This window comes from Cupressus sempervirens, chromosome 2 (assembly GCF_028749045.1).
Source record: "Cupressus sempervirens isolate cs-2001-9-10 chromosome 2, ASM2874904v1, whole genome shotgun sequence".
NCBI classification, from domain to species: domain Eukaryota; kingdom Viridiplantae; phylum Streptophyta; class Pinopsida; order Cupressales; family Cupressaceae; genus Cupressus; species Cupressus sempervirens.
Window position 1 is genome coordinate 745,649,994 of NC_143119.1, and position 26,492 is coordinate 745,676,485.

Here is a 26,492-nt window from a genome sequence, read left to right on the forward strand (position 1 = left end):
ACAAAATATTTTTCCGACCCCAAAAATTAGGGTTTCGAAAAAAAAGGCCCTAGCTGAAAAAAGCTTGAGAAAACTTAAGATTTCTTGATAAAAAATGACAGATTTTTCTTCAAGGATCGATGTGCATGGATGAATGGGGCTAGAGTGTGCTGAACAAACATAGGCAGACCCGAGTTCGGGAATTTCTCTAGGCCGAAAACCCTAAGCGGGTTTTAGAGAAATTCAATAGAAATAATTTTGAAAAAATTTAAACAAATAATTTCACGAAGAAATTATAAATTTTTTCGAAAAAATTTAAGTAATAGCTCTGATACCATGTTACAAGATTCAAGAAGAGTTGGCAGATTAACGGATTTCCGGATGATTGATTGATTAACAGAGGAACAAATGTGTTCCTTATAAAGAATTACAAGGACGTTGTTTCTAAAAGAAACAACGTAGACCGAAGACGAAATTAGAAACAAAACTAGAGACAGGATAGGAAACATTCCTATCTGGACTGAAGAAAAAAGAGACGAGATAGGAAACATTCCTATCTAGACTGAAAGATGGACTACAGACAAGTAGTTGACTATTATAGAAAGTATAAGATATTATCTTAATAATTTTACCACAAGCAACATTTGCATACAATAATTTTATCAATATGAGCATTGGTAAATCACGATTCTAGATTGTATACGGGAGTAGTCCTAGAAATGCTTTAGAGTTGAGGAAGTTGGACAAAGAAGAAAAGAATAGTGCTGAAGCTGAAGACTTTGCAGAACACCTGAAGAATTTACATGAAGAGGTGAGAAAACATATTAATAAGATGAATATTTAGTACAAGGCTAAGACAGATCAAAAGAAAAGATGCAACAAATTTCAGATTGGAGATGAAATCATGGTTCATTTGAGAAAGTAAAGATATCCAATGGGAATATTTAATAACTTGAAGATAAAGAAGTTTGCACCATGCAAAATCCTAAAGAAGCATTATATCGAAGCTTACAATATATGATTTTGCAATAAATCTATTTTAATGGATAATATGAAGGTAAATGTGTATAAAACAATTGTAGACAATGTCGCTACCTCTGTTATATGCATTTATATGTATGCTAAAGTGAATTGATATTACTTGTACTTAGTGAAATGATTGTTAGATAAGTACCATTGATGGCAAAATATAGTAAACTTAGGATTGCACTTGTTCAGTTTGGCAATGGATATCAATCTATATGCTGTTGTGTAACAGTTAACAGTTGAATAAACCTCTGTGAAAGAAGCAGTTGATCATGTGGACAGAACTCCTATTGTGCGATATAAACAAACTTTTGATCAGAACTGAATAAATTATTTGTATTGTCTTCTATTTCAAGTCTTCATATTTGAAAGTGTTCAGCTTAGAAGAACTTTATCGTGTCTGAAAAAGGATGTATATAGTATATACATGATGCTTTGCTTGTCGGATTCCATATTCATGGTGCATGCGACTTCAGAAGTAAAAATAACAAGTCCGTTGTCCTTTAAAGAGGTATCGAAGAGACTTACAATAACAGCGATGTTTAAATATAATGCTAATGACATCAAACAAAGTAGTTTTTGTTTTATTCAGAGACATTTTCAAACAAAGACTTTATAGTTGACATCTGTACAAAATACCAAAAGGAAGGATATCAGTCTACCAGAGGATAATCAAGAATAAAATATATGTATTGGGGTCCATAATGTTTTATCACGAAGTTGTCTATAAACAATAGTTGTTTAATATTCCCGTGTAACGTAATTATCAGTTACAGCTGTCACTTGTATCTGAAGGACAAAAAAACCTTGGAGATTAAAGGTATTGCTTAACAAAAGGCCATATAAGACAAACCTCATTGTCTTTGAATGTTACGCTGTTTTTTAAATGCAAAGTTGAGTGGTTTAGAGACAAGCCACAATAATGAGGAAGTTAAGAAGAGTCAAAAAACAGTTGGCAGTTGTTTAGAAGAGACTGTAACTTGTCCAACTATGTTAACTATATTCATTGGTTTGAACCATTTGAAGGTCTCTATAAAAGCTTATTCATTTGAGTAAATGGAACGACAAAGTGGTCAATGAAAAGTTTTTCAGAATATGTGACTGAATAAAAAGGTTGCTGATGAATCTATATTATTCGAATGCGAGAAGAATTCTGTGGAAAATGGTGCTAACGAGAGATAAAAAGCAATATTCTGTATATTGTTACAGTAAAGAGTTGAGAATTTGCAGATCTTTCTGAAGAGCAAGCACAGTCAGGATACGTTCACTGGGTAATTGATTTGATTCTCTTGAGACTTGAATCAGGTATATTGTTTTCTGAAATCTGATTATTATTCATAATTACAGTCAGGATATTTTTGCAAACAGCTAGGGACAAACTTGCATTGATATCATTTGTATATTCAGATTTCTATCAGATATACTGTCATTCAAGATGAAGTCTATTTGCAAATAGTCCTCTTAATATGTGTTGGAGAATTCAGATTATAAAGGAATGGTGCTACATCAGAATTAAAGTCTTTTGCCAAGAATTTGTCAGAATTGTTTATCAGAATTTCAGTTCATTAATATTTGTATAAACAAACATCAGATAATTGCAATTGATTCAAATTTGGTTTGAGATACTCCTTGCTTTGGAATCATCTGAAATTTATAACTGAGTTGATGATTAGCTTGTATGGGTGGGTGCTCGTGTGATGAGAGAGTTGCTCTTAAGAAGAAAGGTGTTTGGTGATTCCTTGGGGGATTGATGCCCTGAAATTGTTGTAAAATTTTCAAGTTGTGAGGATGGGTTAGCACAGTAGATCTTCACAGCATTTCTCACTGTGGTTTTCTCCCTCATTGGGCTTCCTCATCATATTCTTGTGTTTGGATTCTTTGCTTTGTGGTGCTTATCTTCTATATCCAGTTTGCTGCCTAATCTCTCTAAGGAGAATTGATTGAAGGATTGAATTGGATAATTGTTATAAGTTTTATTTGCTACTAATTCTCTTCCCCCCTCCCCACTGCCGAAGTAGTAAATCTGTGTTCTACAATGATTACTTGACATGTCAAATATGGCAATGCAATTATGCAATTGAGATGTAACAGTCTTGCCTATAGCAATACGAATTGCTGTCTCTAATATAACTATTAGAACATGCAAAGTCTGATCCTTGATTATTGCTTATAGTGATATAGTTGATGTTCCTAATGCAATCCTTCAAATCATGCAATCAATTAAGCATTAATTGTTATATCCAATAAGCTGATATGCTTATGCAATTTTGTAAAATGCTGCTCTCTGATATGGTTGATTGATTCTTGGAACAAGGTGTCATCTCTGATCTTGCTTTATCTGATTGAAACCAATAATGCCGAATAAGCAGTCACTCAATTGAATTCCTTTTTGTTTTAAACTGAAGATATCAAAGAGATCTACACCATTCTTTTACCAGATCATCATTTGATTAGAGATTCATTGAGGTCCCATTTGATCATTTAAAGGTCTGAAATTCAAGTTGAATATTTTATGGCATTTTCTAACCCTAAAATATTAATATATTCCCAAATGGTATACGATATTGACATGATTCTTTTGTAGTCATTGTATTTTTCCATTTTACACCTTGGGGTTTTTTTTTATTATGTTCTAGTATGCACAAATGAAAACTTACTAAAAGTAGTAACCCTGCCATTTTTAATTGTTATTGAAAAAGAAATAATATTCTTGAATGATGCAAGATTGGTCGTACAGCTTGGATGCTCCTGATCTTGCTTTATCTGTATGAAACCAATAATGCCGAATAGGCAATCACTCAATTGAACTCATTTTTGTTTTAAACTGAAGATATTAAAGAGATCTACACCATGCTTTTACCAGATCATCATTTGATTAGAGATTCATCGAGGTCCCATTTGATCATTTAAAGGTCTGAGATTCAAGTTAAATAATTTATAGCATTTTAAACCCTAAAACCCTAAAATATTAATATGTTCCCAAATGATATTATGATATTGACATGATTCTTTTGTAGTCATTTTATTTTGCCATTCTACACCTTGGGGTCAGTTTTTATGTTCTAGTATGCACAAATGAAAACTTACTAAAAGTAGTAACCCTGCCATTTTTAATTGTTATTGAAAAAGAAACAATATTCTTGGACGATGCAAGATTGTTCTTACAGCTTGGATGCTCCTAAATACACCAGTACAAAGAAATCTATGGACTTATCGTAGATACAGTGGCTGTGCTTTCATTGGACATTATAACTTATCTTTTGGTGATGTGAACTTTTCTGTTTTTTATGGTTTTAAGGCTGTTTGTAACCGAGTTTGAAATTGATTTAGAAATTTCTAAATGTTCATGTCATCAGTAATTTCCTCTGTAGGTATAATTTGTTCCATTCACCTTGGGATGACAATGTTTTTTGTTGTCTACAGTGGTTTCCTTTACATTTCAGAAATGTCTTGTAAACGTATTTCTTCTGTGAGTGATTTATTCTCAGTTGGAGAAAGGGTGAAAGTTATGGTGCATCGTTTCAAATTACCAAACAAGCTCCTTTTTAGGTAATTCACAAGACCTGTTCCTCAAAAATGTTTAATTGATGTGATTTGAAGGAAATGTACCTGAAATGGCCTCTTACCAATAAATCATGCATATGCTTTTCTATGAAGAATATTTGGGCTCTTATTAAATGCTCAAATGAAAGAAGGGAGGATGTGCATTCAAGATGTAATTCTGTTGACTTCATAAGGATCTGGCAAAAGCTGGTTTTATCCCGAACTGACGTTGCCATTTATTTCTTTGGTTTTGATGGTTGCAAGTTGCAACCTACATTTGATCATCTTAGATTGTAGAGAAAACTAGATTAAATTAATGAACAACATTTCTGATGTCTTTGTATCCAAGAAAGAACCAGAGCCAATCTGTCTAATTGAGAGTATTGTTGCCTGTGTTGTAAAAGCATCATAGTTTTAGTTGAGATGAATCATCAGAATTTAGAAAGATTTCGTCCAAAACAATAAAGCTAGATGAGGAAAATCACCAAGAATGCGAACTGAAACCATAGAGAGCTTCTTTTACATGAATTCCAATTAATATGGCACTCAGGAATATAATTATAATGAAATATTAATAAATTACTTCAGACAAATAAGCCTTGCTACTCAAATGAACTACAATCACCAAGCACCAAATTAACTTAGATTATGGAGCTTAATTGATAAACTGAAATGCTATTTATGGAAATTAAATGCCAAGGATGGATGTGTTGATGGTGAATTTTGCACACAACAACACAGACACATACTGAGTACCTTATCGATTTTGAATAGAATCAAATCCTAGAAAATGGAAAATGACTACCCCAAGGTCAATATTGCCAGGTCTTGGCCTTACAAAATAACTCAGTCAATGTATATTCTTCTTTCACAAAAAGGGGCTTAATGTTTATTAACTACAAATCTAATGAGGGTTTTCAAATGATTTTCTGCAAGACATTAAAAACCACTGTAACATGGGGACTCGTACCCCCATTCTAAACCTTGAAGTACCCGTCCTCGAGACGCCCCCGCACTGGGTACTTATCTACCCATGTATCCCCACATCCACCATTCCACAACCATGCTACCACTAGAATTGGGTACTTGGATTTCTACTTGAATTTTGATTTTAATTGTTATTAATGGGTATGTAATATGTTAATATGTTGAATGTTCAATGGTTCTAGTTCATGTTGCAATTTTGCTATGTTCAAGTCAGAGTTGCTAGAAACTCCTTTGTCCTTCCTTAGGCACTCGTATCCCCATATCCAATTTGGAAACGTATCTGATATTGCCTGGATACACGTCAAATATTGTACCCATGTCTGCCTAAAAAAACTTGAGTATCCAACCATGCCAAATTCTATTGGATTTGACTTTTTAAAAGATTTGACATAAATCTTCCCAAATTTGATTTCAAACAAGCTTTATTAAGGCAATTTTAGAAAAAATGATTTAAACAAAACCTGCACAAAATGAGAAAGACAAATAAAATGTTTTTCTATTTCAGCAACCCATTTTTTGGGTTATCTTCTAATGCAACTCTACTATGTTTACATATTGTGAAGCGTTAAATTAACTTATAATTATTTATGTGTCAATGCCACTTTTGAAGTAATGAAAATCTCCGTAAATAACTTTAAAACTATGTTAATATATGTGTGTGTTTTATTTATTACTGCTGTGTCCAGCCGTATCCATATTGGTGTTCTTAAAAAATGGCCATATTTGTACCCAATACCATATCTGTATTTCTAACCGTACCCGTATCCATGCAACTTTGGTTCAAGTATTTTAATTTGGTATGTTCTACCAAAATATAAATTGTTCAAATTCTATATATATACTGTACAACACCCCTCCCTGTCCCGTCCTCCCCTTGTGGCCGTCCCCCTGTCGTCCCAAAAATGAGGTCCATTCCCCCCCCATCCCAGAAACTCGTCCCTGCATCCCGACGTACTCTAATACTAGTGTAACATTGTTAAAAACTCAAGTGCTTTCTTAGATATATATGGGATCTAAAAATGTCTCATATGATCTAACTTAGCAATGAAGTTGATGATGGGGGCATAGGTTACTTCAATAATCTTTTAGTGTGTGCATTTATTTGGGTTTCAATTTGGCACCATCCAATTGTCGGCTCCCCTAGCCTTCCCAAGAGGCTTCAACACACCTTGAACTTGCTCTTGGCTGACCTCCTTGTGATCAACTCCTTGAGCAATTCACACACCTTGAACTTGCTTTTGGATCACCTCCTTGTGACCATATCCTTGAGCAATTCACTCATCTCGTGAGATACAACTTCTCACATCAAGCATTCACCTTCCCTAAAGGCATTCAATACAACCCACCCCCTAGCTTATCAGGATCTTGACACCATTGCTTGCAGGGAGACTAATGTGGATGTCTCTTACACTTCTAACACCTCAATTCTTGACCCCTTGAAACCAACACAAGTTGCCAATGTACTAGCTTAGTGGACTTTAGTGCATCATTTTATGGGTACCATCCCTACTGGGGTTTTCCTTAGTTAACATATCTGGTGTTATTGTGTATATGTATCTTCTTATGGTTGCTGATTATATTGTTCACATGCTTAAAGTTTAATAAGGTTGATAAAAGTTATATTCATCTGATAACTGATTCACACCTGCATCCACCACCACCACCCTCCCCGCTCCCTCCCCCCTTTGTATTTATCTTTGTGGACTTTACTTTCTAACAATTGATATCAGAGCATCAGGTCCTTGAAAGAAAAACTTAACAACTTAAGTAGATCAATGGTGGGTCATTTCAGAAAAGAATGTCCTAAGTTCGATGGAGTCAACTATGACAGCTAGAAAGAGAAGATGAAGACTCATTTGCTATGTATGGGTCCAGGATACTGGCTGATGACAAAAATGAAAAGAAGATTGTGGAAGAAAGCAAGCTTGAAGAATGTAGTGAAGTTGAAAGAGATCTATTTATGTGCATTATGCTTGCTAGAGAAGCATTATTGTCAGCTCTTCCTAGGAATGAATACAATCGGGTAAAATCCTTAGAAACATCTCATAAAATTTAGATAGCCTTGGAATCTACTTTTGAAGGTGATAAACATGCTAAGAGAATAAGATTACAGAGTTGGATATGTTTGTTTCAAGATGCTAAGATGATAGAAGATGAATCTGTAAGAAGCTATATTGGTAGAATATCACAAATTGTTACAGGAATTAAGTCTTGCAATGGATCTAAAGCTGAAGATGAGATTGTACGGAAGATCCTAAAAACATTGACACCACCATTTAGGCAGACAACGCAGATGATTGAGCAAGTGATACCTTGCACTAAAAAGTTTACCAGAGAAACTCTTCTTGGAAGATTGGAAGCAGCAGAAGTGAGCATAAAGCAGATTGGAGATTTGCTTGGACCTCCTCTCATCCCTCTTCTTGAGTGTGACAGTTGTGTGGAAACAACTTTTTTTTGGGGGGGATAATGTAGAGGTTATTTTCGTAATAAAGTAGTCGGTAGGAGAAGTTTGTACCAAAGGTTGCGTCAGTTGGTATTAGTAACCAACCCAAGCACTATATGTAGTATGCTGACGGAATAGAATGAGATGGTAATTTTGGATGGTTGTTGGTTATGCTATGTTAACTCAATTGGTACAATTAATAAAAGTCATTTTACCATTCTGTGTATTGTTCTAGTTACTAAGATGAATGTGATGGTAGTACATGTAAATTATATATTTGTATATTGTTGGCAACACTCTCTACCATATTGGCATAAACAATCTCCCTGATCCTCTCAGAATATAAAGATGACAAATGGACTTAAAGTCGAGGATAGATTGGAAGGATGCTCAAACTTTGTTTCTTGGAAACCAAGAAGTCTAGTTGCTTTTGAAGAAAATGATCTATTGGAGTATGTTAACTATGTTGTTTCAGAACCATCTGATGAGGCTACTAAGGTTTAGTGGAAGAAAAATAAAGTGGTGGCCAGCAAGAATTTTAGATTCCGTTAAGGATCATCTGATTCTAGCTATCTCCAAATTGGAATCAGGTAAAGAAAAGTTTGACACCTTGAAGGAGTTATATGAAATCAATACTACCAGCAGAGCCCTTGCCTTGAGAAGTCAATTGTTGCATGTAAAGATGTCTAGAGGAGAATCCTGTGGTCTCTTATTTCATGAAAATTACAAAACAAAAAGATTAGCTTGCTGCCAAAGGTGAATATTTTAGTGATAAAGATCTGGTTATGATTGCTACGAATGGTCTTCCTCGATCATGGGAGTCATTTATTCAAGGCATGAGTGGTAGAGGTGAACTTCCTAAGTTTGATCGTTTAAGGGGAGATTGTATTCAAGAAGAACGTAGGCTGGAAGCAACAGGCATTAGTCGAAAATCCTTCTCTGAAGATGATCATGTACTTTTTGCTCATACTTTCAAAGGAAAAGGAAAGAAAGGTAATTTTAAAAGATTCAGAGAGAAAAGCTTTGATTATTCTCCCGACTTCAAGAAAACGAAAAGAAATCTCTCTCACATTCAGCCACTTTGCCAGAGATTGTTATGTGAAACCAAAGCCTTCTGGAGGAGCTGCTATTGCAAATGTAGAGAACACCTCTTCTAAAAAGGAATCTTGTAATAATTCTAAAAGTTTTCTTTATTTCTGCTCTTTCCAGCAATGTACCTACTAACAGCGATACATGGTTGATTGATAGTGGAGAGTCTCATCACATCATTGGTTTTAAACTAAGTAGCCGAATCGGGAACAGGAACGGGTACGGGTACGTGGGTACGAAACGTTGGTACGGCAGAATTCTTTTTAGGTGTTGGGTACGGGTACGGGTACGTCCACATATATATACAAAAAATCTATATATATATAGATAAAATATATGTATGTGTGCTGCTAGAAAACATACCAATATCAAAAACAAATTAAATTTAGAATTTAAATACCAACACATATGCTAGCAGCTAAACAAAACCATTATAAATTTCAGACTTTGAAACATAAGTACTAATTAGCATAAGTAATTAATCTGAAATTCAGTTTTCGATATCAAAAAAGATCGAGCTAGTGTCATGAAATATAGTTATTGTTTGCAATAGAAATAATACTAGAAATCAGTATCACTGATCAGCTCACTAATCAGAACCATATGGGTCATCATCAATAGAAAGATTGTCATTAACATTGACATTAGATGATTGAATCCCACTGGTATTTGCACTAAAAATATGCTGGCTACTTAAATCCTCCATTGGTAAAGCTGGTGCACCAATAGGAAGATCAAAGTCAGTAGACTCCGGTTCTACATCCCATAATTTTGCTGCCCCTTCCTTGTACTCATCAGATTTGTGAGTAAGAAGTCGCAAGTTTGAATGCACATAGACTAAATCCTCAGCTTTGCTTGATGCCAACCGATTGCGCTTCACTGAATGGATGAAGGAGTATGTACTCCAATTTCGTTCAGCTGAAGATGAACTAGCAACCTAATGAAGCAAAGGAAGATCTCATTGGAGTCTCTAAAATTTAAGTAAATCAAATGAGTTTGTTAATTTCAAAATGACAACCAGATTTAGAGTTTATAGTATATACAAACTTACCTGTGATAGAACTTTGATTGCTAGAATTTGGAGGTTTGGCGATTTGTGGCCATTGAGGTACCACCAAGAGTGAGCATCCTTCCTATACTTGTCACGAATAGCAGCAAGAGTATGACCAGTGGATGATACAAAATCAGCAAATTCACTTGTAACTGCATCCTCCATTTCAATATCAGGGAAGAGTTTAGAAATAGCTTTCCTAGCCCCTTCACCTACTTCTGCATCACGATATGGTGGCACCCTTGTTGGCAAAGCAAGAATCTCTTCACTATAATATTTGGGACTCAATGAGAAGGCAAGAAGATGGAGTGGGGTGGTCATTTTGTTCCATCGCTCAACACATATTAATTGCACCTCCTTGAAGAAGGTTTCTTCAGGGTCTTGCTCTTTTGCATTTATGACAGATCTCATATTCTCAATCATTGAGTCTATTCCATCATAAACCTCCCCCAAGCATGGCTTATCCATGTCAGTAAAGCGTATCATACCTAGGATGGGCTCTGTGAAACTAAGAAGGTATTCTGCACGACTCCACCAAGTTTCATCCAAAATCCTTCTCCTAATATCAATTGCCCTCTCATTATTGGATTGCCTCCATGTGTTCCATTGGTGGCTGATCACCATACTAGAAAGTGCCTCTTGAACCTTCACAAGCCGTCTCAAGACAATTGTATTTGATGCAAATCTAGTCTCAGCAACCTATTTGAAAATTAAAAAAACAAGTAATTAAAAATAAAGAATATGTACATATATAGTTTTGCTGAAATAAATAAGATAATAAGTTATAAACTTATAACTAACGTAAAACATAAAATTGTAGTATTTGAATTTTGGATTACCTTCAATAGCTCCAGGCGCGAGAATGATCTAAAAATGGCTTGGGAGAAGTGGTGGTTCGTTATGAACATTTGGATATCTTGAGCTTCATCATAAACTTGTTTGATCCAAGCTATTTTAGTACCCAACTTCTGTAGCATGAGGTTGAGTGAATGCACGGCACAAGGTGTCCAAAATATATGTGGGAATTGTTTCTCAACTAACATACCAGCTGCTCTACAGTTCTTTGCATTGTCTGTTACAACTTGGACAACATTTTGAGAGCCTACTTCATTAATGCATTCTATGAGAATGTTCGCAATGAATTGTGCATCCTTTACTTCACCCTCACAATCAACAACTTTTAGAAACATTGCCCCTTTAGGGGACATTGCAATCACATTAATTAAGGGTCTGTTTTTTGCATCCTTCCACCCATCAGAAATAATGGACACCCCTATTTCTTTCCATGAGGCTTTAATAGGAGCCAATGAAGTTTTTATATGCTTGACCTCCTTTGTCAATAAAGTGGTACGAACCTTCTCATAACCTGGGCCTGTGTACCCCTTTGGAGCTTCATTTATTTTTCTTATCATGTCTTGCCAATAGGGCGATCTGACAACATTGAATGATAAACCGTTTGCATAGAGGCACCTAGCAATCGCTTCATCAGCAATATCTCTATAATCATTACTAAATGCCATCTCCAATGGTCCTCTTGCTCTCTTCAGATTACTAGTCTCATCTTCATTTCTCGTCATAAATGGATGGCTTTCTACAACAATATCAGGAGCAGCACTAGGTGTATAGCTTTGAGATGATGAAGCACGTGACTTCCGTGAGCCCCTTCCTTTGGTCTTCAACAATGGATGCCCATACCTACTTTCAATTCTTGCATCCGCTTCCTCTTGTTCCTTAATATATGCTGCTATTTTAGAAACCGGTATGGGTACCTTATTTTTTCCTGGACAAGCTTTGATTCTCTTTCCAGGAATCGCACACAAATGCCCTTTCACTCGGCTGTATGAACTTGTATACTGCACATCACATCCGGGACATATCCAAATACATGTCCCTCCACCAGGAACATGTTCTAATATGTTCACATGCCTCCATAATGGTGAAGCTGGGTCGACAGTAAATGCAGGAGTAGTGTCTGCCATGTTAAATTTGAATAGCTGCTAGCACCCTGCAATTCATACAAGAATAACTTTTAAAACAGATAATTTAATTTCAATAGTAAAATAATAAAATTTGAAATAAATAGTATTTAATATACTTATTTAGCATTTAGTATTTACTAATAGTAATAGTCTAATAATATATATATATCATATATGTTTATAAAAATATGATTATTTTAGTGTTTATAAACTTGTATATGATATACTATAAACTCTATCATATTTATAAACTCACTAAATGATATACTCTAAACTATATATAGTATATCCTTTTTAAATAAACTATATGATATACTATAAACTCAAGTTTATAAATTATAAACCTTATCATATTTCTAATGATAAATATATAATTTAATAAACATGTATTTTTGAACCCGAAAATGAAATAATAATTTTGAAACTATGGTAGTAAAAATTAAAACTATCCTTGAAAACAAATGAAACTGTGGCAGTAAAAATTTTAAAAAATCCATGGTCGAAAATGGAGTCGGAAAAACCAGATGAAGGTCGCCGACTTGCTTGGATAATGGTCGCGTCACGTTGTTGAAGGTCGCAGTCTGCAAACACAGGTCGTGGTTGAAGATTGCAGACACAGGTCGAGGTAGAGGTCGCATTAATGGAGGTCGTCCGCGCAAATGCAAGAGAGTTGCAAACCCTAGACTCGGCAAACACAAACGCATGTAGGAGAAAATAAAACGCGGCCGCGCGAAGTGAAAATAACCCAAAAAAAAGCCGCGCCGCGTTATGTTTAAGAAGATATTTTAGGGTTTTACGCGCGGTCAAAGTCAAGGAGTCGACTTGGAGTCGACGTGGAATCACCACGTCAGCACAAAATCGCTTTGAAACGAAATGAAAATCCGATTCCTGTTCGTGCCCACAGTCGATTCCCCTCGGTTTCTGATTCCGAATCGACTCGTACCCGGAAACGATGGGCTGGGGGGAGCGATTCGGCTACTTAGGTTTTAAAGAACACTGATCAGATTTAAAAGAAGAAGACACCCATCTGCATGTCATTATTGGTGACGATGCTAGCTATTCTTATATAGGTGCTGGTTCTACTTCTTTAAAATTGAACTCTGGTATTCCTCTCCATCTAAGTGATGTACTTTTTATTCCAAGTATAAAAAGGAATCCGATTTCCATTTCAGCTTTAGAGGATAAGGGATATTGTGGCGCCTTTGCTGATGGCAAAGTATTGGCTTGGAAAAAGATTTCTGATTTTAAATCTGCTAGTGAAATTGGGATTCATAATGATAGTCTTTATCAACTTTCCACTTGTCCACTTCAAGCTCTTACTCTAGATTCATCTGATTCCTATGAATTATGGCACAAGAGATTTGGGCACTAAAATTTCAGATCTCTATCCTCTATGGAAAATGCTGTTATTGGTCTTCCCAAACTTAACCAAGATCATGAAGAAGTCTGCAAAGGATGTGCATTAGGTAAGAATATCTAGAGTACCTTTCATAGTAGTGAATCTAGATCTAAAGAAATTTTAGAAATAATTCATTGAGATTTATGTGGTCCGATGTCTGTTGCTTCGCTTAGTGGTTTCTGGTATTATATTTCATTCATTGACGACTACTACTCTCGCAAGTGTTGGATCTACTTTTTGAAATCTAAAGAATCAGATGAAGTGCTGTTTAGATTCAAAGAATTTAAGGCATTGGTTGAGAATTTGTCTAACAAGAGTATTAAGATTTAAACATCAGACAATGATCGAGAATATGTGTTTGGAATCTTTCACAACTTTTGTGCAGAGACTGGGATTAAGAGGGAGTTTTGTGTTCCCTATAATCCTCAACTTAATGGTGTGGCTGAAAGGAAGAATAGGAGTGTTATTGAAGCAGCTAAGACAATGATTCATGATCTAAGTCTTCCTATTTTCTTATGGGCTGAACCTTGCAGAACAACAGTACATATTTAAAATCGTTGTCCTCATCAAATTCTTGGTATCATGACTCTAGACGAGGCCTTCTAAGGCATTAAACCAGATATTAGTTATTTCGGGATCTTTGGATTTCCAGTTTATATGCATATCCCTAAGGAGAAAAGATCTAAGCTGGAACCTTCAGGAAAGAAGGTATTTTTTTTGGTTATAGTGACTCATTAAGGCATATAGAGTCTATGTTCTAGGTCAGAAACAGATTGAAATTAGCAGAGATGTTACTTGAACTTAAAGCATGTAAATTATCCAAAGACTCAAGTTCTGAAAATATTGAAGAAGTTGAAAATTTTCATGACTCTATCATGTTTGATCTAGATGCTCCTTTAGAGATTCAGAGGGAGTTTGCTGATTTTGATCTTAATGCTGGTCCTCCTGATCCTATTGATATTTCAGGAGGTCCTGGTTCTTCTTCAGCAAGGAAGAGACGTCCTCTATGAGCTAGGAACCTGATGGAAGAAAATTTACCCTATTCAGCCCCTTGTAGCACCTTTAGAGAAAGTAAGAGATCACAAAAGTTTGTTGGTTATGTTGCTCTAATGAATCACATAATTGCTTCAGAACCTTCTAGTGTTGAAGAATCTTCTAAGTTGCAAGTATAGAAAGATGCAATGATAGAAGAATATCAGTCCATCCTTAAAAATGATGTTTGGGAAATTGTTCCAAGACCTAAAGGTAAATCTATGGTTTCTTCCAATTGGCTATTTAAAATTAAACATGTTGTTGATTGTAGTATAGAAAAATATAAGGCTAGATTTGTTGCTAGGGGTTTTGTCAAAAGGAGGGCATAGATTACAAGGAGACTTTTGCCCCTGTAGCTTGCTCTTCTGCCATTAGAGCAATAATAAGCATTGCAGCAGTAAAAGGCTGGGAACTCCATTAAATAGACTTTAAAACAACATTTCTAAATGACACTATTGAAGAGGAAGTCTACATTGAGCAGCCTGAAGGTTTCACTATTAATGATAAAAATTCTCATGTATGCAAGCTGAAAAGGTATTGTATGGTCTTAAGCAAGCCACTTATGCATTGTTGTTGGCAAATGTGTAAATTGCCATCAGTGATAATGTCATGTCCCCTCTCTAGTCTAACTAGTAGAGTCATGAGAGTTGGCCTGTTATTGTAGGCTAGTAGTGGTGGATAGAGACTTGTACTCGATACCTAGTGACCAAAGTTGGTTCTACAGTTAATTTGAGAGCCATTTGGGGCAGTTCCTTAATTTTAGGGATTTTCCTAAAATTTAGGAGGTTGTGGCAGTGATCAGATTTGAGGCTCCTTCGGAATAGTATACAATTTCAGTTTCAGGGTGACAGGGTATATTCCCTAGTATCTAGGAGCATCCCTAGTTTTTAGGAATGAGATTGCCAGTTGGCCCACATTGCTCGACATTAGTCACAGGCAGGTGACAAGACCGGTTCACTGATTATTTGGTTGGTTTGGCCTTTCAGTTGAACTTGGCTTTCCAGTTGAATAAAGGGAAATGTTTTTAATATTTTCAGGTTGCGTTTAAATAAATTAAAATAAAGCTATTTATATAGCTAATTGGAGTAATAAGGGGATTTTGGATTCATTTGGTTAGGCAGGTCTATGTGTTATAGCTCATTGGAAAGGTCTTGAATTATTATAACTTATTTTCATCTTCCGGAGACCTTCGTGCACCTAGAGTTATGTTATTTGAGGAAAGGGGTGTTTTTCCTTTACATAAAGGCCTTTTAATTGAGAAAATGACATTTATAATAAAGGGAAAGACATATTCTCCCTTTAGGGTTCAATTGGCTTTAAGAGGGAGATGAAAGGAGATGTTGGCTCATTCTTTCATTATCTTTTACATCTTCATTCTTGGTATTTGCGAGTTTGCTCTGAGGAGTGATTCTAGAGGTCTGGGACGCAAACCCTAGAGCCTGGCTATTGGGACGCAAACCCCAATAGATGGTTTCAGCAACAGTTTACATTATTGTTTCAGCAGTTGACAAAGATTGTTAAGTTCAACGTTTGGGGGTGCTTGTGCGTTGCACGTTGAGGGTCTTGTTTGGCACGTTGGGATCTTCTTGCAGCATTGGCATGACTATAGCAGCTGCATGGTTGCCTTTCAACTGGCACGTGATTTGTTGGTTGGCTTACATCAACCATCTCTGCCCTTTTGGTGCATGGCTGATCCATTCTTGCAGTTGGCATCATCATTCTTTATTTGTAAACACCTTTGCTGGCATACTAATTATATATCTTGCCTGGTATGATTTGTAGCTATTTTAGTTGATTGAATATTATATTATTTGCTACTGTTGTTAATTATTGTTTTACTTATATCTGGAAAATATAAAAATGAAGAAACAATCTTTTTGCAACTTCTGTCTAATTCTCTAAGACCACAAGGTAAGCACAGTAAAATTTTAGTAGTTTAATTAAAATTTACAGAAGTTCAGTGAAAGGATCCTTTTAGGATCTTTTAGTGTTATCAGAGCTAGAATCCTGTCAGCCCTTAGGGTTTTAGTGAAATTATCATAGCAGGTTACAGAAAAGGGTTTGATAATTCATTTCGACATTTGGCATCTATTTTTATATATCTTCTATCATCATGGTGGAGAAATACAATGCATCTTGATGGAGAAATACACAGTTTTTACGAGCACAGGAGAAACCAGTGGTGAGCAAAGGCCGCAAGAGACATAGAGACACCAGTTATGGGTGAGGCACAAGTGTTGCTGGTGATGATGTGCCTATAGAGGTAGAGAGGGTTCATGAGAACTCTGATTGTTTTGCAGCCCAAGATAGTCCAGACACTGGACAAATTATTGGAGACCCTGGAGCGCATGGAATTGGATAGGCGTGGAGGTAGACAGGAAAGACAGGGAATGATGTAACCCCAATATCAGTAAACAACAAATCTGAATTTGACACAAGATAAGTGTTTTAGAATAACCAAGCTCTTCATTAAAACATATTCTCCAACTCTACTTTGCCTCTACAATGAAAAAAAACATCTACGTATTACAATTTCAAAATTGACCATATTTGGTAGATTTTCGAGAAAAACGAAAAATTTCCATTTTTGGTAATTTTTAAAACTTATCTTATAAATCCTGATTTTTTCCAAGAAATGCCCCCAACTAAGGCAAGACGAATTGCCAACTAATCAACGGAATCAAAGATATGATTTCAGATTTATTAGAAAAACAAAATTCTAAAAAAATTGGAAAAAACACTAAAAGCTGATTTCGGAGGTCAAGATAAGTTTTCAGGATCCCGAAAAAATGTCGAAATAGCCACCTATTGAGCTGAGCTCATTGACAATCCAAATAACTCCTATTGCAACTACCTGTAAAATTTTAGCCAAAACCCACATTCGAGTCAAAAGTTATGACCCTCGGATGCCCTTGCATCATTCTCCCTTGCTTGAAAAGAATGAAGCTCCTGCGAGTTCCGGTCCTCAAATTGCTTCCTTTTAGGCTCATCCAGCTTCTGCAACTCCCATTCCGTAATCCAAGTGCTATTTGTCGGTGCCAACCCTTCCCACTATACAAGATATCTGTTGTAGTCACCCTGATGAGTCTGAACAGTCTTCTTGTCTAGAATCTGTGCAACCTTTTCTCTCTTTTTGATAGGTATGGTGTGTGTCTAGTCTACCTCATCCTCTTTTTCAACAGAGGTATCATCAACATGGAAAGTATACAAATCAAAAATATTAAACACAGGAGATATATCAAGATCACTTGGGAGCTCTACCTCATACGCATTATCATTAATCTTCTTCAAAATCTTGCAGGGACCAATTTTCTTATATTTCAATTTATGATAAGTCCCAGTAGGAAACCTCTCCTTTCTGAAGTAAACCATCACTAGATCCTCCGCATTAAAAACCTGATACCTTTGAGTAGCGTCTGTAGAAGCTTTGTACCGCTCATTGCTGTCATGCAACTTCTGTCTTACATTTTCTTGCAACTGGTGGAGTTGCTCTGCAAAGGCTTCTCCATCATCATTGACTCTATCACCCAAAGGAAGCGGCACCAAATCGAGAGCACCCTGAGGGTTATGTCCATAAACAACTTGACATGGTGACTTACCAGTGGACTTGTTCACTGAGCTGTTATAAGCAAATTCTGCTTGAGGCAATGCCAAATCCCATTGTTTGGGTTTTTCTCCAACAATACATCACAACAGATTACCCAAACTATGATTGACAACCTCTATTTGACCATCTGTTTGTGGATGGTAAGCACTACTGAACTATAATGTTGTTCCCATTTTCTTCCATAACGTCCGCCAAAAATGACTCAAGAACTTGGTATCTCGGTCAGAGGTGATTGTTTTAGGAACCCCATGCAATCTGACTATCTCAGAAAAGAATAACTCAGCTATCCTAGTAGCATCACTAGTTTTCTTACAAGCAATGAAATGGACCATTTTTGAGAATCTGTCCACAACTACAAAAATAGAGTCATTACCTCGCTGTGTATGTGGTAATCTCAATACAAAATCCATACTCAAATTTGTCCACGGTTTAACTAGTACTGGTAATGGCATGTATAATCCAGTGTTCTAGGAGTGCCCTTTGGGTACTTGACAAACTCGACACCTTTCCACAAACCTAGTGATATCTCGCTTCATCTTTGGCCAATAGTACTTATCTGCCACCAAAGCTATTGTTTTATCCTTCCCGAAATGCCCAGCTATACCACTACTATGAAATTCCTAAATAATATTTTCTCGCATGGAGCCTACAAGAACACGTAGCTGCTTTCCCTTGAATAAGTAACCATCTTGCAGTAGATAATCACCTTGAATAGTGTCTGCATGTCCAGGTACTGGATTCTTCAACTGATCAACAACTTCCCAAAAGTCACTATTGGATTCATACAAGTTTTTGATTGCATCAAAGCCAACCACCTCTATTTCCATGATATTCAGAAGAACAACACGCTTGCTTAAGGCATTTGCAATTTGATTTTGTTTTCCTGATTTATGCTTTAGAACAAAGGTATACCCTTGTAGGAAAGAGACCCACTTTGCATGTCTAGTGTTCAATTTCTTCTATGTGTTCTAATATTTCAGAGCAATATGGTCTGTAAACAACACATTCTTTGGGAATGAGATAATGCTTCTAGTGCCTCAAAGCTTGCACAATTGCATAGAATTCTATATCATATGTAGAATATTTCTTCCGCACATCATTCAATTTTTCACTAAAAAAGGCAATGGGTTTACCTTCTTGGCTAAGTACAGTACCAATGCCCACATGTGAGGCATCACAATCCACTTCAAACACTTTGTCAAAATATGGCAGTGCTAGTACTGGAGCTTCAATGACCTTCTTCTTTAGGTATTGGAAACTCTCTTCAACCTCTTTGGCCCATGAGAACTCTCGACCCTTAGTGCAATGTGTCACAGGTGCTACAATGTTGCTGAAATTACGAATGAACTTTCTATAGAAAGTAGCCAAGCCATGGAAACTTCTCACCTCGGTGATACTACGTGGACTAGGCCATTTAAGAATGGCTCGAACTTTCTCTAGATCCATCTTGACACCATCTACAGAGATGACAAATCCTAGAAAAACCAAGCTTTCTTGCTTGAACCTACACTTCTTTGAATTAGCATAGAGTTTTTCTCTCCTCAATACCCCCAATATTATCCTCAAATATTGCAGATGTTCTTCCCTTCCCTTACTAATAATCAGTATATCATCAAAATAAACTATTACAAACTTACCAATGTAGGGACGCAACACAGTGTTCATGAGTCTCATAAAAGTACTAGGTGCGTTGGATAAACCAAAATGCATAACCTTCCATTCATACAAACCATCCCTAGTTTTGAAAGCTGTTTCCACTCAATGGCTTGAACTTTCTCTAGATCCATCTTGACACCATCTACAGAGATGACAAATCCTAGAAAAACCAAGCTTTCTTGCTTGAACCTACACTTCTTTGAATTAGCATAGAGTTTTTCTCTCCTCAATACCCCCAATATTATCCTCAAATGTTGCAGATGTTCTTCCCTTCCCTTACTAATAATCAGTATATCATCAAAATAAACTATTACAAACTTACCAATGTAGGGACACAACACAGTGTTCATGAGTCTCATAAAAGTACTAGGTGCGTTGGATAAACCAAAATGCATAACCTTCCATTCATACAAACCATCCCTAGTTTTGAAAGCTGTTTCCACTCATCCCCCTCTCGGATGCGGATCTGATGGTTCCCACTTCGTAGATCAATCTTAAAGAAATACTTCGCTCCAGCAAGAACATCCAGCATGTCATCCAAATGTGGGATAGGAAAACGATACTTGATGGTTATCCTATTGATGGCTTGACTGTCTGTGCACATCCTCCATGTTCCATCTTTCTTTGGAGTTAATAAAGCTGGGACAGCACAAGGGCTCATGCTTTCTTGCACTAACCCCTTTTCTATGAGCTCAGTCACTTGTTTGTCTAGTTCTGCATGTTGTGTCGGACTCGGACTCATTCTGTATGCTGCTTGATTGGGAAGACTTGCTCCTGGAATAAGATCAATATGATGTTGGATATCTTGTTTTGGGGAAGTCCATCAGGTAGCTCCTCTAGAATGACATCTGAATATTCTTCCAATACTGCAGCTACTTTTGGTGGTATAGTCAAGTCTTCCTCTTTCCCCTTTTGTACTACCAGTGCATAACAACATCGTGTCACTTTCATCTCCTTGACAAGTTCCTTTTCAGATAGCATACTTTCAGTTTTTCCATCACCTTTTAGAGGTAATAAGACTACCTTAGATCCATCCTTTCGGAAGGTGTAAGTATTCTTTTCCCCATTATTAACAACCTTTCGGTCATACTGCCAAGGTCGACCCAAGAGGACGTGGCATGCATCCATCGGAATCACATCACACCATAGGTCATCCTTGTAGACCTTTCCTATGGAAAATTTAACAAGGCATCTCTTATCCATTGTGACGTCACTTCCCTTTTTAAACCATGCAATCCGATAAGGACAAGGGTGCTTTTCACACTGGAGATTTAGTTTATCTACCATTTCTTTAGAAACCATATCCTCACAACTACCTCCATCAGCAATTACCTGACATACCTTTCCCCCTGAGGTACACCTTGTCTGAAATATGTTGGTCCTGAGCCATGAATCATTTGTGCCTTTCTCCTCCACATCCTCCTTGGCTGGAATAATCATTGTCCTTCTCATCATGAGGCTTTCTCCCATATCTGGAGGTACTTCTTGTTCAGATTCATTGTCAGCCTGGGCTAGGTTCACTTTGGATGGTCCTCCTTGATTTCTATCTTGCATGTTGAAATTGGAACACTCAAAAGCCCTGTGGCCTTCTTCTCTGCACCTAAAACAAGTGAAAGGCCTTCTCTGTTTTTTCTAGCCTCTTCCGCTTCCGTAGCCCCGACCTCGCTGAAACCCCCTTCCTCTTTCTTGATTCAGAGGATCTTGTGTAGCATCTATACTTTTTTTAGAGCCTTGAAAACTTTCTCCCCGGCCACTATTAAAACCTCCCCGAAATGGAGTTGACGTGCCCCTTTGACCACCTCTATTCCTCTGGTTATATTGCCTATTCTACTTTTCTTCAGCCTCCAGAGCTAGTTGGTAGGCTTCCTCCATACTGCTAACATGATGCATGCTCAGTTCATCTTGAATAGAGAATTTCAATCCATTAACATATCTAGCAGCCATCTGCTCATTATTTTCTTGATGTTCTATGCGCATGGATAGCTTGTAGAACTCATTTGTATAGTCTTGCACTGAAGACAAGTTTTGCTTCAAATTCTAGAATTTGCGAAAGAGGGTTTGTGAATAATCCATGGGTAAGAATTTTCTCTCAGCTTTTTCTCCAGCTTGATCCATGTCTTAATCTTCTGCTTTCCATTTCTAACTCATTCCTTTTGGAGGTGATCCCACCATATCATCGCATGTCCTTTTAACTTTGTGCATGCAAACTTCATCTTCTTTTCTTCTGTCATGGGCTTCCATTCAAAAAATTTTCCCATCTTATTCAGCCAGTCTATTAGTTCTTCTGGCTTAAGACTACCAACATAGTTTGAAACATCAATTTTTATTGCTTCACTCCTTCCTTCTAAAGCCCTGAGAACTCTATCTTCGTAGCTCAGTTCTCCCAGTCTCTCGTCTTCATTTTCTCCCTCTTCATCTGTATCATTTCCTCTTTGTATTTCTTGATTATCTAGCTGCTCAGTGAGTTGGTCAATCTCCCTTTGCATATCTAGTACCAATCTTTGCATCGGCGTGATGCCTCCTCTTCCTCTTTCTCTTCCTCTCCCAGCCATCTTACTGCTCTGATACCAAATGATGTAACCCCAATATCATTAAACAACAAATTTGAATTTGACACAAGATAAGTGTTCCAGAATAACCAAGCTCTTCATAAAAAAATATTCTCCAACTCTACTCCGCCTCTACAATGAAAAAAAATCTACTTATTACAATATCGAAAATTACCATATTTGGCAGATTTTTAGGAAAAACGAAAATTTCCATTTTTGGTAATTTTTAAAACTTATCCTATAAATCCCGATTTTTTCCAAGAAAAGCCCCCAACTAAGGCAAGACGAATTGCCAACTAATCAATGAAATCAAAGATATGATTTCGGATTTATTACAAAAACAAAATTCTAAGAAAATTGGAAAAAACACTAAAAGCTGATTTCAGAGGTCAAGATGAGTTTTCAGGATCCCGGAAAAATGTTGAAATGGCCACCTATTGAGCTAAGCTCAAATGGCAATCCAAATAACCCCTACTGCAACTACTTGTAAAATTTCAGCCAAAACTCACGTCCGAGTCAAAAGTTATGACCATCAGATGCCCCTGCATTAGGGAAGGAGCATGTCAGTTTCCATTGCGGGAAGCCAACATAGTCATCAATCCCATGTCTTAGCAGAGAGCTCCCTTCATTCCCATAGGCAGGAACATCTGCGTATTCTTGCTCCAGATATACCATTATTGCATCAGTTTGGGCAAGTTGAGCAGCTGACACAGGTGGAGCCACCTGAGGTTGGATTCCAAGATTCAGTCATGGCAACTACAGCTGAGTGGAGAGCCCTACCCCCAGAGGTTAGGGATGCTTTTCATTTTCCATAGTATTGTGCACAACGTGGGGATAACACTAGGTTCATTGGAGATAGGGGCTACAAACTACAACAGAACAATGACCTCAGTAGAGCCACTAGGAAGATCACACTGGCTACCTATGATGACATGGGTGATATGAGTGCACGAGCTTACAGTGCACAAGTTGGATATGTATTTATCATTGAGACCTATGCTTGAGAGAATTGCTATATAGTTTGCAGTTTTGCATTTAGACGGGGTTGCCTATGATTGGTGGCACCATGGATTGGTCACCCAGGATCACACCATGGTTCACTCCTATGCTAAATTCACTGAGCGGCTCATTGCTAGGTTTGATTGTAAAGACACTGAGCTTTACTACCAGGAGTTGGCACATATTAGGCAGACAAGGAATGTGGAGTCTTTTGTGAATGAGTTCTAGTGTATTGCAGTCATGGTTCTGGACATGGCTCATAGTCGTTGTGTGATGCTATTCATAGAGGGTTTACAAGATAGGCTGAAGGGACTAGTACGAGCATTTAGGCCAACCATCCTTGAGGAGGCCATTGATGTTACATTTAGATTGGACACCCCTCCAACTCCCTATTAGGCAGATAAGAAACCTTTTAGGGATTCTCGGCCTCCCTAGAAGGCCAAAACTTCCTAGGACGGAGGGGAACCACCTTCTAGACCACCTAGGATGGACCAGGAGTCAAGGAATGAGTTGAGGAGGAAGAAACTATGCTTCTCTTGTAAGGAGCCATTGGAGCCTAGACATCGTTACCTTGGTAAAGGCAAGGTTCATTTGATAAAGGTGACGTCTGAGATAGGTGATAAGGAGATACTTGATACTAGTACTGAGGATAGTCCAGAGGAGGTTGACCAAGAACACCCACAGTTAGAGCTAGACACTCTAGAGCCTTTGGCGTCAACTAAAGTGACTATGGCTGCTCTCTCCAGTAATCCCAGATTTCATGCCTTTCGTTTGAAAGGTACATTGAGAGGCCAACGGGTTATGAACTTAGTAGACATAGGTGCCAGTGCCACAGACAACTTTATTGACCAGAAGCTAGTTGACAGGCGTGGGTTCTTGTTCGAGGAGTTTGTTGGTTTTGGAATAAAGATTGTAGATGGTGCTATTTTGAGTTGTACTCGGAGGATTCCTCAGCTTAGCATCTAGACGGGGGACTATACTCTGATTGATGATTTTTATATGCTACCGTTGGAGGATTATGATGTAGTTTTGCACATGCAGTGGTTACAGCGTATTGGGTGATGCATCATTGACCACCACCGCATGTAGTTGGAGTTTCTTTCTGGAAGGAAGAAGACTATCTTGCGGGCAACTTCAGACAGTGGTCCTAAGGAGGAAACTTCCTACAGGCTGGAGACTATCATTCCTCATGATGACATACTTTGGGCTACACGTTTTGTGAAGTCTAAAATACCTACACCTTAGGATGGCAAGGCCTTTCATGTAGACATAGAGTTCATCAAGGGGAACAATAGTATTGTTGCTGATGCACTTTCCAAGAAGCCATCACTTGCTGCCCTATGTTCATTGAGCGAGATATCGGCAGATTGGAAGGCTCAACTTTTAGTTGATATTTGAAAATTCAGCGTGCTTGTGAGTTCATGGATGGGTTGACATAGGATGACAGATATAGTGTAGTGGATGATGTCATCTACTATAATGACAGGGTCTACCTTGTTCTTGAATCACAGTTGAAGGAGCACGTTTTGCATGCTCACCATGATACTCCTACAACATGACCTTTGGGTTATGGTAAGACCTATAGGGTGGTATGGGAGAGATTCTCTTGGAAGGGTCTCAAGGATGATGTCTTACGCCATGTTTGTGAATGCATGACTTCTTAGTAGAACAAGTCAGAGTATACTTTTTTGAGTGGATTGTTGCAGCCTCTGCCTATATCGGAGCAAAAGTGGACAGGGATATCTATGGGCTTCATTACAGATCTTCCTTGAGTTCAAGGGAAGGACTGTATTTATGTTATGGTGGACAAGTTGACTAAGTATGCCCACTTCTTTCCTATTGCAGCGGACTTTATAGCTTCACAGGTAGCCCAGTTGTTTTTCGGAGGGATATTTAGATTCCATGGTCTCCCCAAGACCATAGTGAGTGATAGGGACAATAGGTTCATGAGTTCCTTCTGGCAGGAACTTTTCAGGTTAGCAGAGATAGAGGTGACCCCCAACAGCTACCATCCTTAGATGGATGGACAGACTGAGGTAGTTAATAAGTGGGTGGAGGGGTATCTGCGTAATTATGCGTCAGGGTAGCATAAGGCATGGGTGCGTTGGCTGTATTTGGGCGAATATTATTATAATGCTACACACCACATGTCCATTGACATGACTCCCTTTAGACCTCTTTAGAGCTCTTTATGGCTATAAGCCATTATCTTTTGTTGATTTGGCTTTCAATGACAATAGAGTTCCCTTGGCATAGGATTGGTTGGAGGAGAACCAAGATATCATGAGATCTCTCAGGGATATTCGCCCAAATACAACCAACACACCACATGTCCATTGACATAACTCCATTTAGAGCTCTTTATGGCTATGAGCCATTATCTTTTGTTGATTTGGCTTTCAGTGACAATAGAGTTCTCTTGGCACAGGATTGGTTGTAGGAGAACCAAGATATCATGAGATCTCTCAGGGAGAACTTGCATCATGCTCATAATCAATAGAAGATGTACGCTGATCGACACATGACGGAGAAATCATTTGAGGTGGGTGACATGATTTCCCTTCGTTTACAGCCTTACAGATAGAGCACCCTTAAACGGGGAGGAGCTAAAAAGCTCAAGCTTCATTTTATAGACCTTACAGAGTACTCAAGCGAGTTGGAGAGGTGGCCTATGAGATCGAGTTATGACCAGATAGTAGGGTTCATAATATGTTCCACATGTCATGCCTGAAGAAGGCATTGGGGCAACATATTACAACATCATGCGATTTACCTCCTTTGGATGAAGTGGGTAAATTGACTTTGGTCCCTGAGGAGATTCTGGAGGTCAATGAGAGACGATTGAGGAGTAGGGTGATTCAGGAGTACTTGGTGAGCTGGAGATGTCCTCCCATAGAGGATCCCACCTGGGAGGGTGAGTCCATTTTGTAGCATCTAGCGTTGTAGTTGCTTGGGCAAGCATCTCCGAGAGGGGAGGACTATCATGTCCACTCTCTAGTCTAACTAGCAAAGTCATGAGAGTTGGCCTATTATTGGAGTCTTGTAGGCTAGCAGTGGTGGATAGAGATTCATATTGGATACTCAGTGACTGGAGTTGGTTCTACAATCAGTTTGAGAGCCAGTCGGGGTAGTTTCTTAATTTTAGGGATTTTC

General features: G+C 37.7%; 2 protein-coding genes across 3 annotated transcripts in view; one reads left to right on the top strand and one right to left on the bottom strand.

Moving 5' to 3' along the window:
- The window catches only part of LOC149575542 (protein PIGMENT DEFECTIVE 338, chloroplastic-like), a 165,616-nt gene that overhangs the window by 117,928 nt on the left and 21,196 nt on the right, over nt 1–26,492 (top strand). Inside the window, exon 6 of one of the 2 annotated variants that reach the window (XM_089815311.1) lies at nt 4,429–4,554. The exons of the other annotated variant lie outside the window; for it this stretch is intronic. Within the exon in view, the coding sequence (XP_089671437.1) occupies nt 4,429–4,554 (126 nt within the window). The remainder of the gene's footprint in view (nt 1–4,428; nt 4,555–26,492) is intronic. 2 annotated transcript variants of the gene reach the window in all.
- On the bottom strand, nt 9,533–12,097 carry LOC149575543 (uncharacterized). Its single transcript, XM_089812322.1, has 3 exons — nt 10,958–12,097; nt 10,119–10,817; nt 9,533–10,004 (listed from the first exon to the last, which is right to left on the bottom strand). The coding sequence occupies exons 1-3, from the start codon at nt 12,095–12,097 to the stop codon at nt 9,657–9,659; spliced, it is 2,187 nt and encodes a 728-aa protein (XP_089668448.1). The 3' UTR covers nt 9,533–9,656.

Bases quoted from the DNA above. Each gene is read 5' to 3' on its own strand.
- LOC149575543 (XM_089812322.1), bottom strand. From the start codon at position 12,097: ATGGCAGACACTACTCCTGCATTTACTGTCGACCCAGCTTCACCATTA. The intron at 10,818-10,957 runs GTAATCCAAAAT...ATTTTCAAATAG, and splicing joins CGCGCCTGGAGCTATTGAAG to GTTGCTGAGACTAGATTTGC. The intron at 10,005-10,118 runs GTAAGTTTGTAT...TTGCTTCATTAG, and splicing joins CAATCAAAGTTCTATCACAG to GTTGCTAGTTCATCTTCAGC.